Source organism: Macaca thibetana, chromosome 11 (genome assembly GCF_024542745.1).
Source record: "Macaca thibetana thibetana isolate TM-01 chromosome 11, ASM2454274v1, whole genome shotgun sequence".
NCBI classification, from domain to species: domain Eukaryota; kingdom Metazoa; phylum Chordata; class Mammalia; order Primates; family Cercopithecidae; genus Macaca; species Macaca thibetana.
In genome coordinates, this window is record NC_065588.1 from 30,790,468 (window position 1) to 30,806,493 (window position 16,026).

Below are 16,026 nucleotides of genomic sequence, written 5' to 3' on the forward strand. Positions count from 1 at the left end.
CACTGAGCAAAGAAGCCTAGCCGGGCGCGGTGGCTCAAGCCTGTAATCCCAGCACTTTGGGAGGCCGAGACGGGCGGATCACGAGGTCAGGAAATCGAGACCATCCTGGCTAACACAGTGAAACCCCGTCTCTACTAAAAAATATAAAAAACTAGCCGGGCGAGGTGGTGGGCGCCTGTAGTCCCAGCTACTCGGGAGGCTGAGGCAGGAGAATGGCGTAAACCCGGGAGGCGGAGCTTGCAGTGAGCTGAGATCCCGCCACTGCACTCCAGCCTGGGCGACAGAGTGAGACTCCGCCTCAAAAAAAAAAAAAAAAAAAAAAGTCTAACTTGAAAGGTTTTTCTCTTATAAAAACCAGCATTCACCCTGGAAACTTGATTAAAGTTTCTCTAATATTACTTAAAACTTGATATTTTCAAAAGCTAGCAAAATAAAATGGAAATTACAAATATTGAGAAATAATTTACGTAAGGAAATCATTTGAAAAATAAATTATCTAAATACAGAATTTCTAAAAGTTCTAGCATGGCACTGGTATAAAAACAGACACACAGACCAATGGAACCAATTACAAAGCCCAAAAGTAAATCTACCCATTTAGGGTCAATTAATTTTCAACAAAGATGCCAAAAACACACAATGGAGACAGGACAGTCTCTTCAATAAATGGCACTGGGAAAACTAAATATCCATTTGCAAAAAATCAAATTAGACCCTCATCTTATACCATATACAAAAATCTACTTGATATTAATTAAATACTTAAGCTTTAAGACCTGACATGATAAAACTACTAGATAAAAACATAGGGGAAAAGCTTCATGGAAACTTGGAACACTGGTCTGGGGAATGATTTTTTTTTTTTTTGATATGAGGATATGATCCCAAAGCACACACAACAAAAGCAAAAACAGAAAAATAGGATTACATCAAACTAAAAGACTTTTGCATAGCAAAGAAAACAATTCACAGAATGAAGAGACAACCTCCAAAATGAGAGAAAATATTTAAAACCTATATCAAATGAAGATTTAGTATCCAAAACATATAAGGAACTCAAATCATTCAGTAGAAAGAAAATAACCCAGCTTAAAAATGGGCAAAGGAACTGAATGGATATTTCTCAAAAGATTATATAAAAACGGCCAACGTATATAAAAAAATATTTTAAATCACTAATCATGGGGGAAATGCAAATCAAAACCACAACGAGATACCACCTCATATCTACGAGGATGTCTATTATCAAAAAGACAAAAGTTAAATGCTGAAGGGGATGTAGAGAAAAAGGAAACTGTTGTATACTCTTGGTGAGAGAGTAAAAATAGCCACTGTGGACAGCAGTATGGAGGTTCCTCAAAAAATTAAAAATAGAACTACCATATGATCAAGTCATCCTAGTACTGGGTATATATACAAAGGAATTAAAATCAGGATCTTGAAGAGATAATGTGCCCTCCTATGTTCACTGAAGCATGTTTCACAATAACCAAGATATGAAAATACTTAAGTGTCCACTGACAGATGAACAGATAAAGAAAATGTCGTATTTATACATGATAGAGTACTAGTCCACCTTAAAAAAAAGAAAATCCTGTTATTTGCAACAACAGAGATGGACACACTATGCTAAGCGAAATAAGCCAAAACAGAACTTTCAGAAATTCTTTTATTATTAATTAAAGGCCATAGTTTACATTAAGGTTCACTCTTTGCATTGTTCATTCTAAGGGTTTTGACAAATGTATAGTGACATTTGTTCATCATTATTGTATCATACAGAGTAGTTTCACTGCCTAAAACTTCTGTGCTCTAACTATTCATCCTGCCCTCTCCCCCATCCCCAAACCCTGGCAACCACTGGTCTTTTTATTGAAAGATGTACTTTTTAAAAATACCTTGAATTGACAAATAAAAATTGTACATATGAAGTATACACCATTTTGAAATACGTATATTTTGTGGAATGACTAAATCTGGCATCCATTACTTCACATAGCTTTTCGTGGTGACACCACTTAAAATCTACTCTTAGCAATTTTCAAGTATATAATACATTGTTATTAACTATGGTCACCATTTTGACCAGCATCTCCCCTCCCTCCACTTCCTGCTAACTAAATTCTGTTCTTTCTATGAGTTTGGGATCTTGTGGTATCTGTCTTTCTGTGCCTGGCTTATTTCACTTAGCATAAAGTCCTCCAGATTCACCCATGTTGTCACAAATGACAGGATTTCCTTTTTAAGGCTGAATAGTATTCCACTGTTTATATCTACCATGTTGTATTCAAGTACTCTTAAAATATTATTCACATATATTAGCAGTGCATGCTCAACTTTTTACTAACAGAGTGAACAATAAAAAGCCTGGAGACAACTGCTCTTAATCAGAGACATGGTTTTCCTGCATCCTTCTATCTGAGTACTACACAGCTTGCATCTCTCTCACACCCACATGACGTGGGGCTAGCATCTTCAATATGCTTGAATACAATGGAAGACTCACCTCCTCTACAAAATTCCCATCAGCTTGTAACATCTAACATTGGTTACTGATTCTACTCAGAAGTCAGACACCATAATAGACAACAGGACAATTAACTCATACTTTATTTGAAACAGGATCCCACTCTGTTGTCCAAGGGGAGTGCAGGGGCACAATCACAATTCATGGCAGCCTCTACCTGCCAGGCTCATGTGATCCTCCCCACCTCAGCCTACTGAGTAGCTGGCACCACAAACACATGCCACCACACTCAGCTAATTTTTTGTAGAGACAGTGTTTCACCATGTTGCACTGGCTGGTCGTGAACTTCTGGGCTCAAGCAGTTCACCCACCTCAGCCTCCCAAACTACTAAGATTACAGGTGTGAGCCATGGTGCCCAGCCATTTCACATTTCTGATTTTAAAAAATGCCTATTAAACATTTTTCGATCCAAGATTAAAGTAACCTCACCTAAACCTCATCACAGTTCATTTCTAGCAATGTACAATTTAAAATTACTGTCCTTTAAAGTTCCAAAACCAAAAATTTTTCATTGGATGCATAATTTTTTTAGCTCTAAATGAAAATACAGATATTTAACACTAGAAAGGACATCCAAAAATTAAAGTGATTATGCTTCTCTTTCTCAAATTGTCAATCTTGTTAAATCTGAAGGGCTAAAATTATACTTTGAGTTCAAATTTTTAAAATTTTTTCAATTTATCTTTTTATTTAACCTTTGAACTTACCAATTACATGTTTCTGCAGAACAAGATCAATGATCCGTAGACAGATATTCTCTAACTGCTGCGTAATCTAAAGATAAATTTTAAATATTAAGCTTAAAATTATCATAATATATAAATTTAATATCGTGCCAATAAAAATATCAACAGGACATTTTTCAGACGGTAACCTGACAAGTTAATTCTAAACTTCATGTGAAAAAGTAAACATGCAAGAATACTCAGAAAATTTTGAAAAATAGACTAATGACAGAAATGGGGGTTAAATCCATAACAAACTTAACGATTTAGTTCCTTACCATGTATTTTATACCAAAATAAATTCCTAATGGATAAAATATTTCAGTGTGAAGAAATAAACCATAAAAAAAAATAATAAAAACAATTCTTGTATAATCCTGAAAAGGGAAAGTGACTCAAAGCCCAGAAATAATTTAAAAAAAAATGAAATCATCTAACTAAAAAATTAAAAACTTTTGCATGGGGCACTGGGAAGTCAAAAAAATAAGTGAAATATTTTCAAATGGTATCACAAAGATCAAATTCCCCTTATATAAAATTAATTTTTTAAAATTGAAATACAATAGAAAATGTGTGTTTTTTTTAATAATCTTTGCCTGTGTTTATAAAAAGATGTTCATTATAATACACGGTAAGGGTACAAATTCCAAGTGCAACATTAACAATTTTGACCTTTTAAAACTGGCAATGATCACAATTATGGGGCTGGGAAGAAAGACCCTGTTTGTATATTGATTTGTGGAGTGTAAACAGTACATACAATGAAGGACAAGTTGGCAACATCCTTCAAACTTACCCATACAAATCACGATGCAACCCAGCAATTCCACTTGAAGGGATTTACCCTTTACACATATTATGTGTGCAAAACAACACGTAAAAAGCCATTCATTCGTTTCAGCAATGTTTGTGATTACTAGCAATCAAATGTCCATTTAAACAAGAGACAGTTAAATTATATCCACTAAACAGAGACTGGTGAAATAAATTTGACACATCATACAAGGGAATATTAAGCAACCATTAAAAATATATAACTTTATTGACATGGAGGGATCACCAAGATATATTAAGTAAAAAATGGCAAATAAAAACTGTGTATAGCATGCTAGCATTTTCATAAAAGAAAAATATACACGTTCACTTTTTGCTTATATGTTAACAGAAAAGTCTCTAGAAGGGCACAAAAACCTGGTTTAAAAAAAAAAAAGGAAAAACATAGCTACTTCAGAGAGGAGAATTAGATAGCTGGGGAGTTGAGTGAGAAGGTAAAATTTCAATGAATTTTCTTTTCACATCTTTTTAATTTTTCAACATATGTTTGTATCAAATATTTTAAAATAAGTTAAAATCCATGGCGGGTTACATTTTTCATGTAAACGTCCTATTTCAACTGTCAAGTATATTCTAATATTCAACTTAAACCACTGTCTTAAGGTTCAAATGATCCAAAATTTCCCAGTTTAAAAAAACTGTCAATAAGGTTAAAATCATTAAACAAAAATGCATATGCTTAAGCACCTATTTTAGATTCACAATCTTGTGTTTCATACACTATTTGTCAGTGTTTCATAAATGTGCTTTTTCCTTTTAAGGATATATTTTTTTCAAAGTTTGCTTTTAATAAGTTAAAGCTCAAAATCTTGGTCAGGAGACCAAGATGCCAGTTGGTTTTGCCTGTAATTATTCATGGCCTTGGTAAAGCCATTTAGCTGAAGGCTTTAGGTGGTTTTTTTTTGTCTTTAGGTAAGGATGCTGTATTAGTGTGTCTCAATTTTCACCCATGCCTCTCTTGATAATTACAATAAGTTCACATGTCCCTTTAATATTATTTGGAATTCAAAATAAATTTAATATCAAGAGAAAAAATAAAAACAAAATGATGCTGTTTTGTTTTTAAACTATCCCTGCAGCTCATTCTTCCATGCCCCACACACACTTGTGAAAACTGGACGAGGTTATTTCTAAGGTTTCTTCAAATTTAAAATACAAGTTCTAAGTATAAGACAAAAGAACGATCCCTTAAATTTACTTGTAATTTTGTAATTTAATTTGGAACATCTCACTGTTACCAAGAGGACCACCTAGTTTCAATACAGAAGGACGCAAAAATAAAATAATGAAAATGAAAATAAAAATTAAGCCCTTTAGGCATATGAAGACTAGTCTAGAAGAGCATCAAGCCATTTTTAAGAACCAAGTCAGCCAGGCACAGTGGCTCATGCCTATAATCCCAGCACCTTGAGAAGCCAAGGCGGGCATATCACTTGAGGTCAGCAGTTCCAGGCCTGCCAGGCCAACATGGTGAAACCCCTTCTCCACTAACAATACAAAAATTCGCCTGGGGGGTGGCAGGCAGCTACTCGGGAGGCTGAGGCAGGAGAATCACTTGAACCGGGAGGCTGAGGTTGAAGTGAGCTGAGATCATGCCACTGCACTCCGGCCTGGGCAACAGAGCAAGACTTGTCTCAAACAAATAAATAAAAACCAAGTCATCTTCCATTGGCACGTGATAAACACAGGATAAACCAACAGCTACATGGCTTAACAATGCTATTTAAAGTAGTGGTAGCAGCCAGGCATGGCAGCTCACGCCTATAATCCCAGCACTTTGGGAGGCTGGAGCAGGTGGATCACCTGAGGTCAGGAGTTCAAGACCAGCCTGGCCAACATGGTGAAACCACATCTCTACTGAAAATATAAACAGTAGCTGGGTGTGATGGTGCACACCTGTAGTCCCAGCTATTCGGGAGGCTGAGGCAGGAGAATTGCTTGAACCTGGAAGGTGGAAGTTGCAGTGAGCCAAGATCATGTCACTGCACGCCAGCCTGGGTGACAGAGTGAGACTGTCTCAAATAAAGAAATAAATAAATAAATAAAGTAGTACTAGCACCTGCTTCCTAAGTGTTCACCTTATAAAACAATAATTGCCATCAGTGCCAAACAAGTCAACTTGCACTCACAGAAGCAATGAACAAAAATTTAATTTGAGTTAAGGAGAGGCCATGGGATACTTGGGAAGAAGCTGGAGGTTTTAAATGGGGATAAACTGATACATTATCAAAATGATCTGACTACAAACCCAAATGTACAACTTACTAGCTCTGGGACCATGAGCAAGTTTCTTAAATCCACCTGAACTTTGTTTCTGCTTCTGCAAAACAGGCTACCATTACCTGTGCTATCTATGTCGTGGTGGCATTAGTAAGATCATATCAGCTGATGGATGTGAAAGCACTAGATAAATAACTGTATAAAGCCTTATCCCAATAACATTCTGGAATTCAGTTGAGTATGCTTTTCAGCTCTTTCACTTATTCCTTTCCATTTTTACAGTACTTGTTATACCAGAATTCTGTTCCATCACCTAACACTTGCCACTGTGATTGGACTGCTGTCTGTCACTCTCTACCAAGAATTCTAGATTGTTGGTTCCCAGAAAGCTGGGCTCATTTCTTATTCAATTTGGTATTCCCCAAGAACCTAGCCTGGTACATAGCAGATATGCTTAACTGAACTCAAATTAATATAAAGGAATACACTATATACTTTATAATATTTACATTATATTACAAATATTACAATATAATATTATAATGTTAGCCATTTAAATATGTTTCTTTAAAATGTGAGGGCAATTTTTAAAGCCTAGCAAGATAACTAAGTAGCAGTTTAAAAGTGGAGACTTCAAAATTCATGCCCACTGATCACATAAATTTCAGTTAAATGCCACTATTGTATCATAAACCACAAAGAAATCTCACCTCTTTATGATCTTCTACAACTGTTAAGATAGTATCAATGGTATGTAAAATTCCCATAGCCATTACTGTTTTGTCTTCGACTTCTTCATATTCATCACTTTGAAGAACTTTGCCAAATATCTCAGCCTATGAAAATAACATTAAAGTATTCCATTAGTACTGTTATGCTCCCCCTTTATAAAAGCAAAATGGCAGTGTCACACATCTAAAGTCTACATTGCTCAAACTTTGAAGTCTGCACTTTGCTGACTGAATCATCTCTCTTCTTAAAATAACAGAACCTGTCATGTTTTAAGTATAGCTATTTACATTAGCTATTATATCCAGAGAGCTAATATTTAACTTCTAGTTGTCACTAAGCAAGTAAAATCACAATCAAGGACAAGTGAAATCAAGCAATACTAAAAAGAAAAATGCAATAGAAGATTGAGAAGTCAAGGAATCACTTAGAAAATGAAACAAAAAAAACAGACATAGAAAACAGGAGGAAAAGTTTTAAAAAGAATTAGAGACACAGTCCAGATGTAATTCTCCACATCAGGAAATACAGAACAGAAAAAAAAATAGTAACGAGAAATTTATCAAAAAAGTAAAACAATAAATTGCCCCAAACTGAAGGAAATGAACTTCCTCATTCAAAGCCCAGAAATTAAAAATTTAGAAGGCACATCATAAAATTTCAGAATATTCTAGATGAAAGAAATTATCCTAATTATTAAAGTCTAATTATAGAAATATCAGAATAATTTTTTTATCAATATTTCAGTTACAGTCATGCATCGCTTAACATGGATATATTTTGAGAAATGTGTCGTTAGGCAATTTCATCCTTGCTTGAACATCATTGAGTGTACTTAGGCAAATCTAGATGGCATAGCCTACTGATCCATGGCCACAAACCTGTACAGTTTGTTATTGTAGTGAATACTCAGGCAATCATGACACAATGGAATATCTGTATCTAAACATAGAAAAGGTACAGTAAAACTACAGTATTATAATCTTATGAGTGTACCATCGTATACGCAATCTGTCATTGACTGAAATGTTGTTATGCAGCACATGACTGTACAAATAGAACTGAACTCCATATTTTGGAGTTTATTTAGATTACTCAAGGTTTCTAAACCAAATTAACATAAAACTGCCCAGTCTTACCAAGTGTTGGGTCATATCAACAGCAATTGAGGCTACCTCTTGACTGTATTCACATATCATCTTCTGGATGACATTAGTAACATCATCATTTTCTGTCTCTCTAACAATGTGCAACAGTTCCTGCATAATAGGCCTCACATGTGGCTTCATATATTCCTTAGCTAATTCAATAAAACAAACAAAAGTAATAAAAATTACCATGCCCAGATGATAAAAGGAATTAATTTGGTCACAAGGTCAAGTGACCCAGGGTAATACCTAAATTAGGTTCTAGATACACACTTGCTCTGTGATAAGTTACAAAGCTGTACCAAAATAATGTTCACCAATATATCAATTCCCCAAGAGTAATATAAGGATAAGAAGTTCTGCACAGGAGAGAACTGTCCTGTGCAGAAACTATCCCAAAATACTAATAGTCCCCACTGAGAAATTCTAATTATACATACACTTGGTCATCAGAATGACTTGGAAAACATGAATCAGTTCTCAGGACAAGTTATAAAAAAATCATGTACTTGAAGACTATCCAGAACACTGATGGGGCCCCTTCCCTGCCCCAGGCCATCTCTACCACCCTCCTTTGCCATGTATACAATATCCAATCCTCCCACTGAAACACTGTTGAATAGAGGCAAACTAGGTTCATGTTCTTTGTAAAGCTGAACTTACTTTCAAAGGTTTATTTGAACTTTCATCAGAACACTCTGAACAAATGAGACTCCGTTATCACTTATGAGAAATACTACTTGCTACTTTCAAAACTAGGGGAATCAGAATCCTAGAGGTGAAAGGAATCATGAAGTCATCCAGTCCAACTCCCCTAAACTTAAATATGTGGAAACCTGAGCCTTGACAGATCACGCACCTTGCCCAGGTTTCCATGGCAAATTAGTAGCAAAATCAAAACTGGGCCCAGGTCACTTTACACCCAGCCTATCCTAGCGCCCCACAATGATTAACATGCTTCCTAATCTAAAATTTTGAAAACTACAGTCAATAGCAACACCTAAAAAGGACAAGAATAAACTACAAAATTCTGAGAGGGCAAACTCAGAATTCCAAACCCTGAACCCTCAGACATGGAGATGCATCCTCATTAGGGAAGAAAGTAAATGAAATTATTTGAGAAAACGTCTGAAAGGTATTTTGGCTTTACCTTGTATCTGGTTAGAAATTAAGGACTGAAGAGCAAGGGCAGCTTCAACTTTGACAGGCATCTCTTTATCTTCAATCAGGCTCTTCTTCGCTAATTCAACTGCATTTCTTAGATTGAGCTCATTATGGAACTTCAAAGAACTAAATGCATGAAGTACCCAGCAAGACTGTATTATTAAAAAAGGTAAGTAGGGAGCTATTAGGATTATAGCATTCTGTAATAATGTCACAGATATAGGAACTTCTTAGTAACATATCATCAATTCTATGAAGAAATGTTTGCTTTTGGGGTAATATAGTAGCCTTAGTTTCTAATTTCTACATCCCCCTTTTTACAAGTAAGGCATTTTCATTACTTCTAAATTACCCATATGCAATAATGTTTTTCATGGGAAAGAGAAAAAGAAGCCAAATATGTCTTTGAAAAAAAATCTATTTATGCTTTTAATAAATATTATAACTCATAATTAATGTATTATATGTAAAAGCAACTCTAAACCAGTATGTGAAATTCATTTGTCACACTTAGGTAAAACATTATTCTCCCTTACACTAACTGGTTTAGCAAACTTCCTTTTTTTCAGTCACATAGGTACCAAAAATTTTAAACCTGGTATAGATGATCACATTTTAACTATTAGACCACAGAATCATTATTATATTTTACTCTCTGTGTGCATCAAACACAATCAACAGAAATTAATTTTAGTTACTAAAGACTTTTAGCAAGAGAATCACAATTCATACAACTTCTCAAAGGTAGGAGCCCAACTGTAAAAATGCTCATGGGCTCTCAGCGTCCCTACTCCACATTTGTCCAGATATCTCGCTAGTAACTATTATTTTATAAAATGCTTACTAGCGTACAAGGCATTGTTAATATATGTTGTTTTAAGCAAGACATTTTTTGTGCTGATATATTTACAAAGAGAAATACTAGGCTCTTGAATAAAAGTCCTGTTTCTATTTCTCCATAAAATACATTGATTCTAAAAGAATATACACATAGAGCACAATTTCACATGCATTATTAATCTCTCCATTTTACTAAGGCAAATCTACCTAATATACTGAAAATCAAATTCAAGTTCTTAGCTAATCCAGAATTTCACGTCATTTTATACACAAAATAAATCCATTTGTGAATTTAAATTGTATGACTGCTATAAAATCACCTTTCTCATTGCATGTTTTACATATGCAACAAGTGAGGCTAGGGTGACAAATGAAATAAAACCAGCAGGAAATAAAATCCATAAATCTTTTCCTTTTTTTTTTTGAGATAGGATCTCACTGTCGCCCAGGCCGCAGTGCAGTGGCACAATCTCTGCTCACCACAACGTCCGCCTCCCGGGTTCAAGCAATTCTCCTGGCTCAGCTTCCCTAGTAGCTGGGATTACATGTACCCGCCACAAAGTCCAGCTAATTTTGTGTATTTTTGTAGAGATGGGGTTTCACCATGTTGGCCAGGCTGGTCTCAAACTCCCCATCTCAAGTGATCCGCCCGCCTCAGCCTCTCAAAGTGCTGGGATTACAGGCATGAGCCACTGCGTCCGGCCCATAAATCTTTTTCTTTAATAGTCTGTCCTTTATTCAGCTGATGTGACCATAGGCAGACATTCTAATTGACTCTATTTCATCTCAATATGTGGTAAAAGGTCAATTTATCCAAAAACATTTATTTGAATAATTATCTTATGAAGATTTAAGATACATAACAGAAATATGAGAAACTTATTTAACAGAAATATGAAACACTTACTCTAGCTCGAAGATATCCCAGGTTAGACAATAATAATGGAAATACATGATTTTGTAGAAACAACTCCATTTGGTCCTTGAATAAACTCTTCTATTAGGAAACAAATTTCAACTTATCAGTTTCTTTTTCATATGTAAGAATCACTTCCTAATCAAGTATGTTTACTACGACTTGCATTTAATATACTTCTACTTATAATTTTGTGAAATTATTTGACCTATATGTTGCATGTTTTAAAACAAGACAAATACTACCTTAGATCAGTTTGATATTGATTTTGTAGAAATAAGATATTTTGTATCCCCTTCACATAGCAACGGTTTCATACTGAAAATGTTAGTCAAATTTTCTTTTTAATTAAAGAAATAGGTGACAGAAAGGAGGATATTTGTCAACTCAATTATCCAGAAGTAGTCACCAGCTTTAAATTAACCATAACTTTCATATTCTCTCATTTGCCTGTGCTTTACAATGTTATTAAGTAAATTAAATTTTGATTATCTTAACCTTCAGTAAAATCTCAGCTAGGGAACCAATCACATGCAGGGCTCCATCTTTCTTCCTAGGGTCAAAGTTCGGGTCTGTTAGGATTTGATAACAGAATGCCATCATTTTTGGCAACACCTAAAGAAATAGAAGAATCCATTTTAGTCTACATGAACTTTGTCTTACTATAGTATTAACTGTGATGCACAAATTTTTAAAAATAAAGCCATTTTATTATGTTCTATCAAGCAACTATAAGCTCAATAAGAAAAGTACAATTTATTAAGAAAACAAAATAACCATGATACCCTTTCCCCTCACCAGGACAGAAAAAAAAAAAAATTCTTAAGGTGACAAGTTATAATGAATAACAACATAATTTCTCAAACACCAGGGATATACTAGAGTATCAAATCAACACAGGCCACTTTTGTTTTGGATTTAAAAAGAAAAATGAAATACCTCTTTTCTTTTCTTTGCAGCAGTATATAAGAGAGTCTGGGCTGCTGTGGTGGGAGACGCATAGTCTTCAAAAATATCTGAGATTTTAAAAGGTTAAAACTATGTTAGCAAAAATATAATTACTTATTCTAGATTTTAAACCTGACTGGCTGCTATTCCAAACCAAAAATATAAAACCATCCACATATGACACTGGTTGACAGCACTAAAAAGCTAAGGATATACAGTGGCACCACAACATTGTTGTCTCCTGCACAAAACAATGTTCCTCAAACTCTACAGGTTGTCCTTTTAAACTATTATATTGAAGAAAACAATGCATTTGCACATATGTTTCACTGAGAACAGAAAAAGTGCTTTATCTCTATCAAAAAACAACAAAAATGTACTCAGTTCTTACTATGTGCCAGGCACTATTCTAGACCCTGGGATACAAAGATCAAACAAAAAGGTTCTCATGGAGCTTACGTTGTGAGACAAAGAAACAGAGTGTACATACACACACACATAATAAGTCAGGTTAAAAACAAATGTAAAATAGGATAAAAAGACAGAGTGACAGAGCATGGGGTGCTAGTTTAAATAAGGTGTTAGGGAAAGCCTCTCCAACTCTGTTAAGGTAACGTTTAAGCAGAAATTGAATGAAATGAGGGAGAAAGCAATCCATGGATAAAGCACTCCAAGCAGGGGAAACAGCAAGTATAAAAGCCTTGAGGGACTGCTAGGACCATGCCTGGCTCTGTCGATACGTAGGTTCACCAGGTCATCAACGGATATTTGTTGAATATACACCTATCTAAAACTTAACATATCACTTAATACCATGAACATTTTCACAAATTTCAGAATAGGCAGTTTTACATAATAAACTGAAATCTTGAAAGGTATCTGATATGTCCTTGTTTAAATATAAAATATAAAAGATAAAATCAAATCTAAGTCTACCTCAAAATATAAAATACAAACATAATAAGAACATTTTTGGAGTACTGTACTTACTCTGTGCCAGGCCATATGCTACAGTTTTAGAAGCATCTAGTATTCTATGCTAAGCAGTCAGTTCATGTGTATTATCCCATTTAATTCTCCCAGAACTATTATCATCACCCGTTTGACAGCTGAAATCACTGAATTTTAGAGAGGTTAAGTAACCTGTCCACAGTCACACAACAGGTAAGTGACTAAACCAGCATTCATACCCACGCTATCTTAACATCAAAGCCTGAGCTCTTGTTAGTTTTTACCAAATCAAAAAACATTATTGGGGGAAATGGGGAGATGTTGGTTAAAGAGTAGATAAAAAGAAACTAAAACATTATTATTAATCAGTCAATACATTTAGATAGGAATGCTTTGTTACACATAAATAATTCCAAGTGACAAACATATAAAAAGAAAATACAGTAACTGTTCTTCCCTATGGTTACCCAAAAGTAAAATACACATATCAAATCAAAGCCACTGCATTCTAGTCTACAGAAAGAAAAATTAAAGAAAACTCACTTCAGCTAGTCAGTCTTGAGTTACCCATATCCGCTTTTAAACAATAAAATGTAAATTCCCACTGTTAATCAATAGACACAGAGTTCTTATTTTCTAAAAACTGGGATATTAATACCTATCTTATCAGATATGAAGAATACATAAAATCATGGTAACTTTCTGAAAGCTAAACAAATACTCTGTACATCACAAAAACACATAGGTATTATAAAAGAAGTAAACACTAAAAGAATAAAAGAATGCCTTGCAAGGCAGGAGGATCACTTGAGCCAGGAGTTTGAAACCAGCCTGGGAAATATAAGGAGACCTTGTCTCTGCAAAAAATAATTAGCCAGGTGTGGTGGCACACACCTGTGGCCCCAATACTTGGAGGCTGAGGTGGGAGGATCACTAGAGCCTGGGAGGTCAAGGCTGTAGCGAGCTCCGATTGTACCAGTGCACTACAGCTTAATCAACAGAGCAAGACCCTGTCTCAAAAAAAAAAAAAAAAAAAAAAAAGAGAGAGAGAAGAATGGTTGGCTAATCACTCAAAACTAACTAGAAAAACAAAGGCATAAGAATAGGGAAATAATAAGTTACACATATGAATAATGATTTCCAAAAGAAAAAGAACAAAGAAATCAAGTAGATGATAAATGTTTCTCATTCATTTGCTTTTCTTATACTTTGTCTCCAAGAGAAAACGGGGTCCTCACTTACTGAATCAAATAATATAAACACAAAGTTCTGCAAAAACACTAGTGCTTGGCCTTTATTTTGCATTTTCTATCTCTTCTACACCTCTGCATTCCTCCACTAGTGCTTGAAGGCATACTGGAGGCCAAGCACTAGTGGAGGAATGCAGAGGTGTAGAAGAGATAGAAAATGCAAAATAAAGCAAATAAATAAGATAAAATTCCTGTCCTCAGCTTCTAAGTTGTGGGAGATAGGTATGCAAATTAATATTTTGCTATGTTAAGTGCTTGAGTGGTCCATGAAGCAATTAATACAAACTGGGAATAAAAGGGAATAAATCAGGCCACCTACACAATTCAACAGTTTCCACGAAGATCCAAGTTAAAAGGACACCCAAAGAACTGGGCCATACTTTTTTTTTTTTTTTTTTTTTTTTTTTTTTTTTTGGCCTTAAAAATTAAAATTTTATTTTGCAACAACATAGGTGAACTTGGAGGACATTGTGTTAAGTGAAATCACCCAGGCACAGAAAGACACCTGTCACAGATCACACTTCTGTGTGGACTCTAACAATGTCAAACTCAGAAACAGACAGCAAAATGGTGATTGCCAGAGACTAAGGTGGTGGGGAATAAAAGGATTGGGGAAATATTTGTCAAAGGATACAACATTTTAGTTATACAGGAAGAATACAGGTACATTGGGGGACTATAGTTAGTAACAGTATGTTGTACTCTTAAAAATTGCTGAGAATAGATTTTAAGTAGATTTTAACTATTCTTCAGAACTGGGCCATACACAGTGGGGCCCCCATATGAAATTTCTTTCCCTTGTGGAACACTTAGTCTCTCAGATAAGCAAGCAAAACAAATTGGGGTACCCTAAAATATGCAGAAATCCAAAGTATTTCCCACATGAGTACAACCCAATCTATAAATGAGTCTCCCAAAAGGCACAAAAAGGGATAATCCCTGCAGATCAGCATCACAACAGCGTAAGTAACAGAGGGCTCCATGGGAACTTCAGCACCCGTAAGAGAGATGAATGAGGTGGCTTTTCATCCCCCACATCCGACAATCTCAAGTTCTCTAGTTCAACAAAATAACATCAAACTCTCAAAGTTTCAGATTTTATCATGCAAAGCAGAACGTGGGAGATTTAACAAAGTAATAAAATTTGCTTAAAAATATAAATTTAGTTATACTACTTTACATATGCAGGAACGGATGAGAAATAAAACCATCTCAATTACCAAATTTCATCCTTATATACTCATATGGATCTTCTTGCCACAGCTCTTCATCCTCATCTTTATAACACATCACAGAAAAAATCACATCTTCAGAGATATTCTAAAATGAGAGAAAAAAAAAAAGTAACAAATGTGTATAGGCTATTCAAGTTTGAGGAATACTAATAATGTATTTGTTGACAGCCTTTATGATGTTAGTTTTCCAAACTCTGTGTGTATAAAATGTCAAGTCAAGGTTATATTTACTATTATGGTTCTTATTTTGAAATTTTTTTAACATTTCCATTTTGGTCCTAAATGTCCATGTATTAACAATATTAAAGGGCCAGGCATGGTGGCTCACGTCTGTAGTCCTACCTCTTTGGAAGCCCAAGGGCAGAAGGATCGCTTGAGGCCAGGAGTTCAAGACCAGCCTGGGTACTATAGCGAGACCCCATCTCCAAAAATATATATATAAAAATGTAGCCAAGCACGGTGGCATGCATCTTGGAGGGTCTCTTGAGCCCAGGAGCTCCAGGCTGCAGTGAGCCATGATCATGCCACTGCAGTCCAG

At 35.1% G+C, this 16,026-nt stretch overlaps 1 protein-coding gene across 1 annotated transcript in view; it reads right to left on the reverse strand.

Moving 5' to 3' along the window:
* The window catches only part of IPO8 (importin 8), a 67,809-nt gene that overhangs the window by 24,656 nt on the left and 27,127 nt on the right, over positions 1-16,026 (reverse strand). Inside the window, exons 10-17 of the mRNA XM_050750252.1 lie at positions 15,474-15,573; positions 12,044-12,120; positions 11,603-11,719; positions 11,096-11,185; positions 9,335-9,500; positions 8,176-8,336; positions 7,018-7,143; positions 3,236-3,302 (exon numbers count right to left, since the gene is read on the reverse strand). Of these exons, the coding sequence (XP_050606209.1) occupies positions 3,236-3,302; positions 7,018-7,143; positions 8,176-8,336; positions 9,335-9,500; positions 11,096-11,185; positions 11,603-11,719; positions 12,044-12,120; positions 15,474-15,573 (904 nt within the window). The remainder of the gene's footprint in view (positions 1-3,235; positions 3,303-7,017; positions 7,144-8,175; positions 8,337-9,334; positions 9,501-11,095; positions 11,186-11,602; positions 11,720-12,043; positions 12,121-15,473; positions 15,574-16,026) is intronic.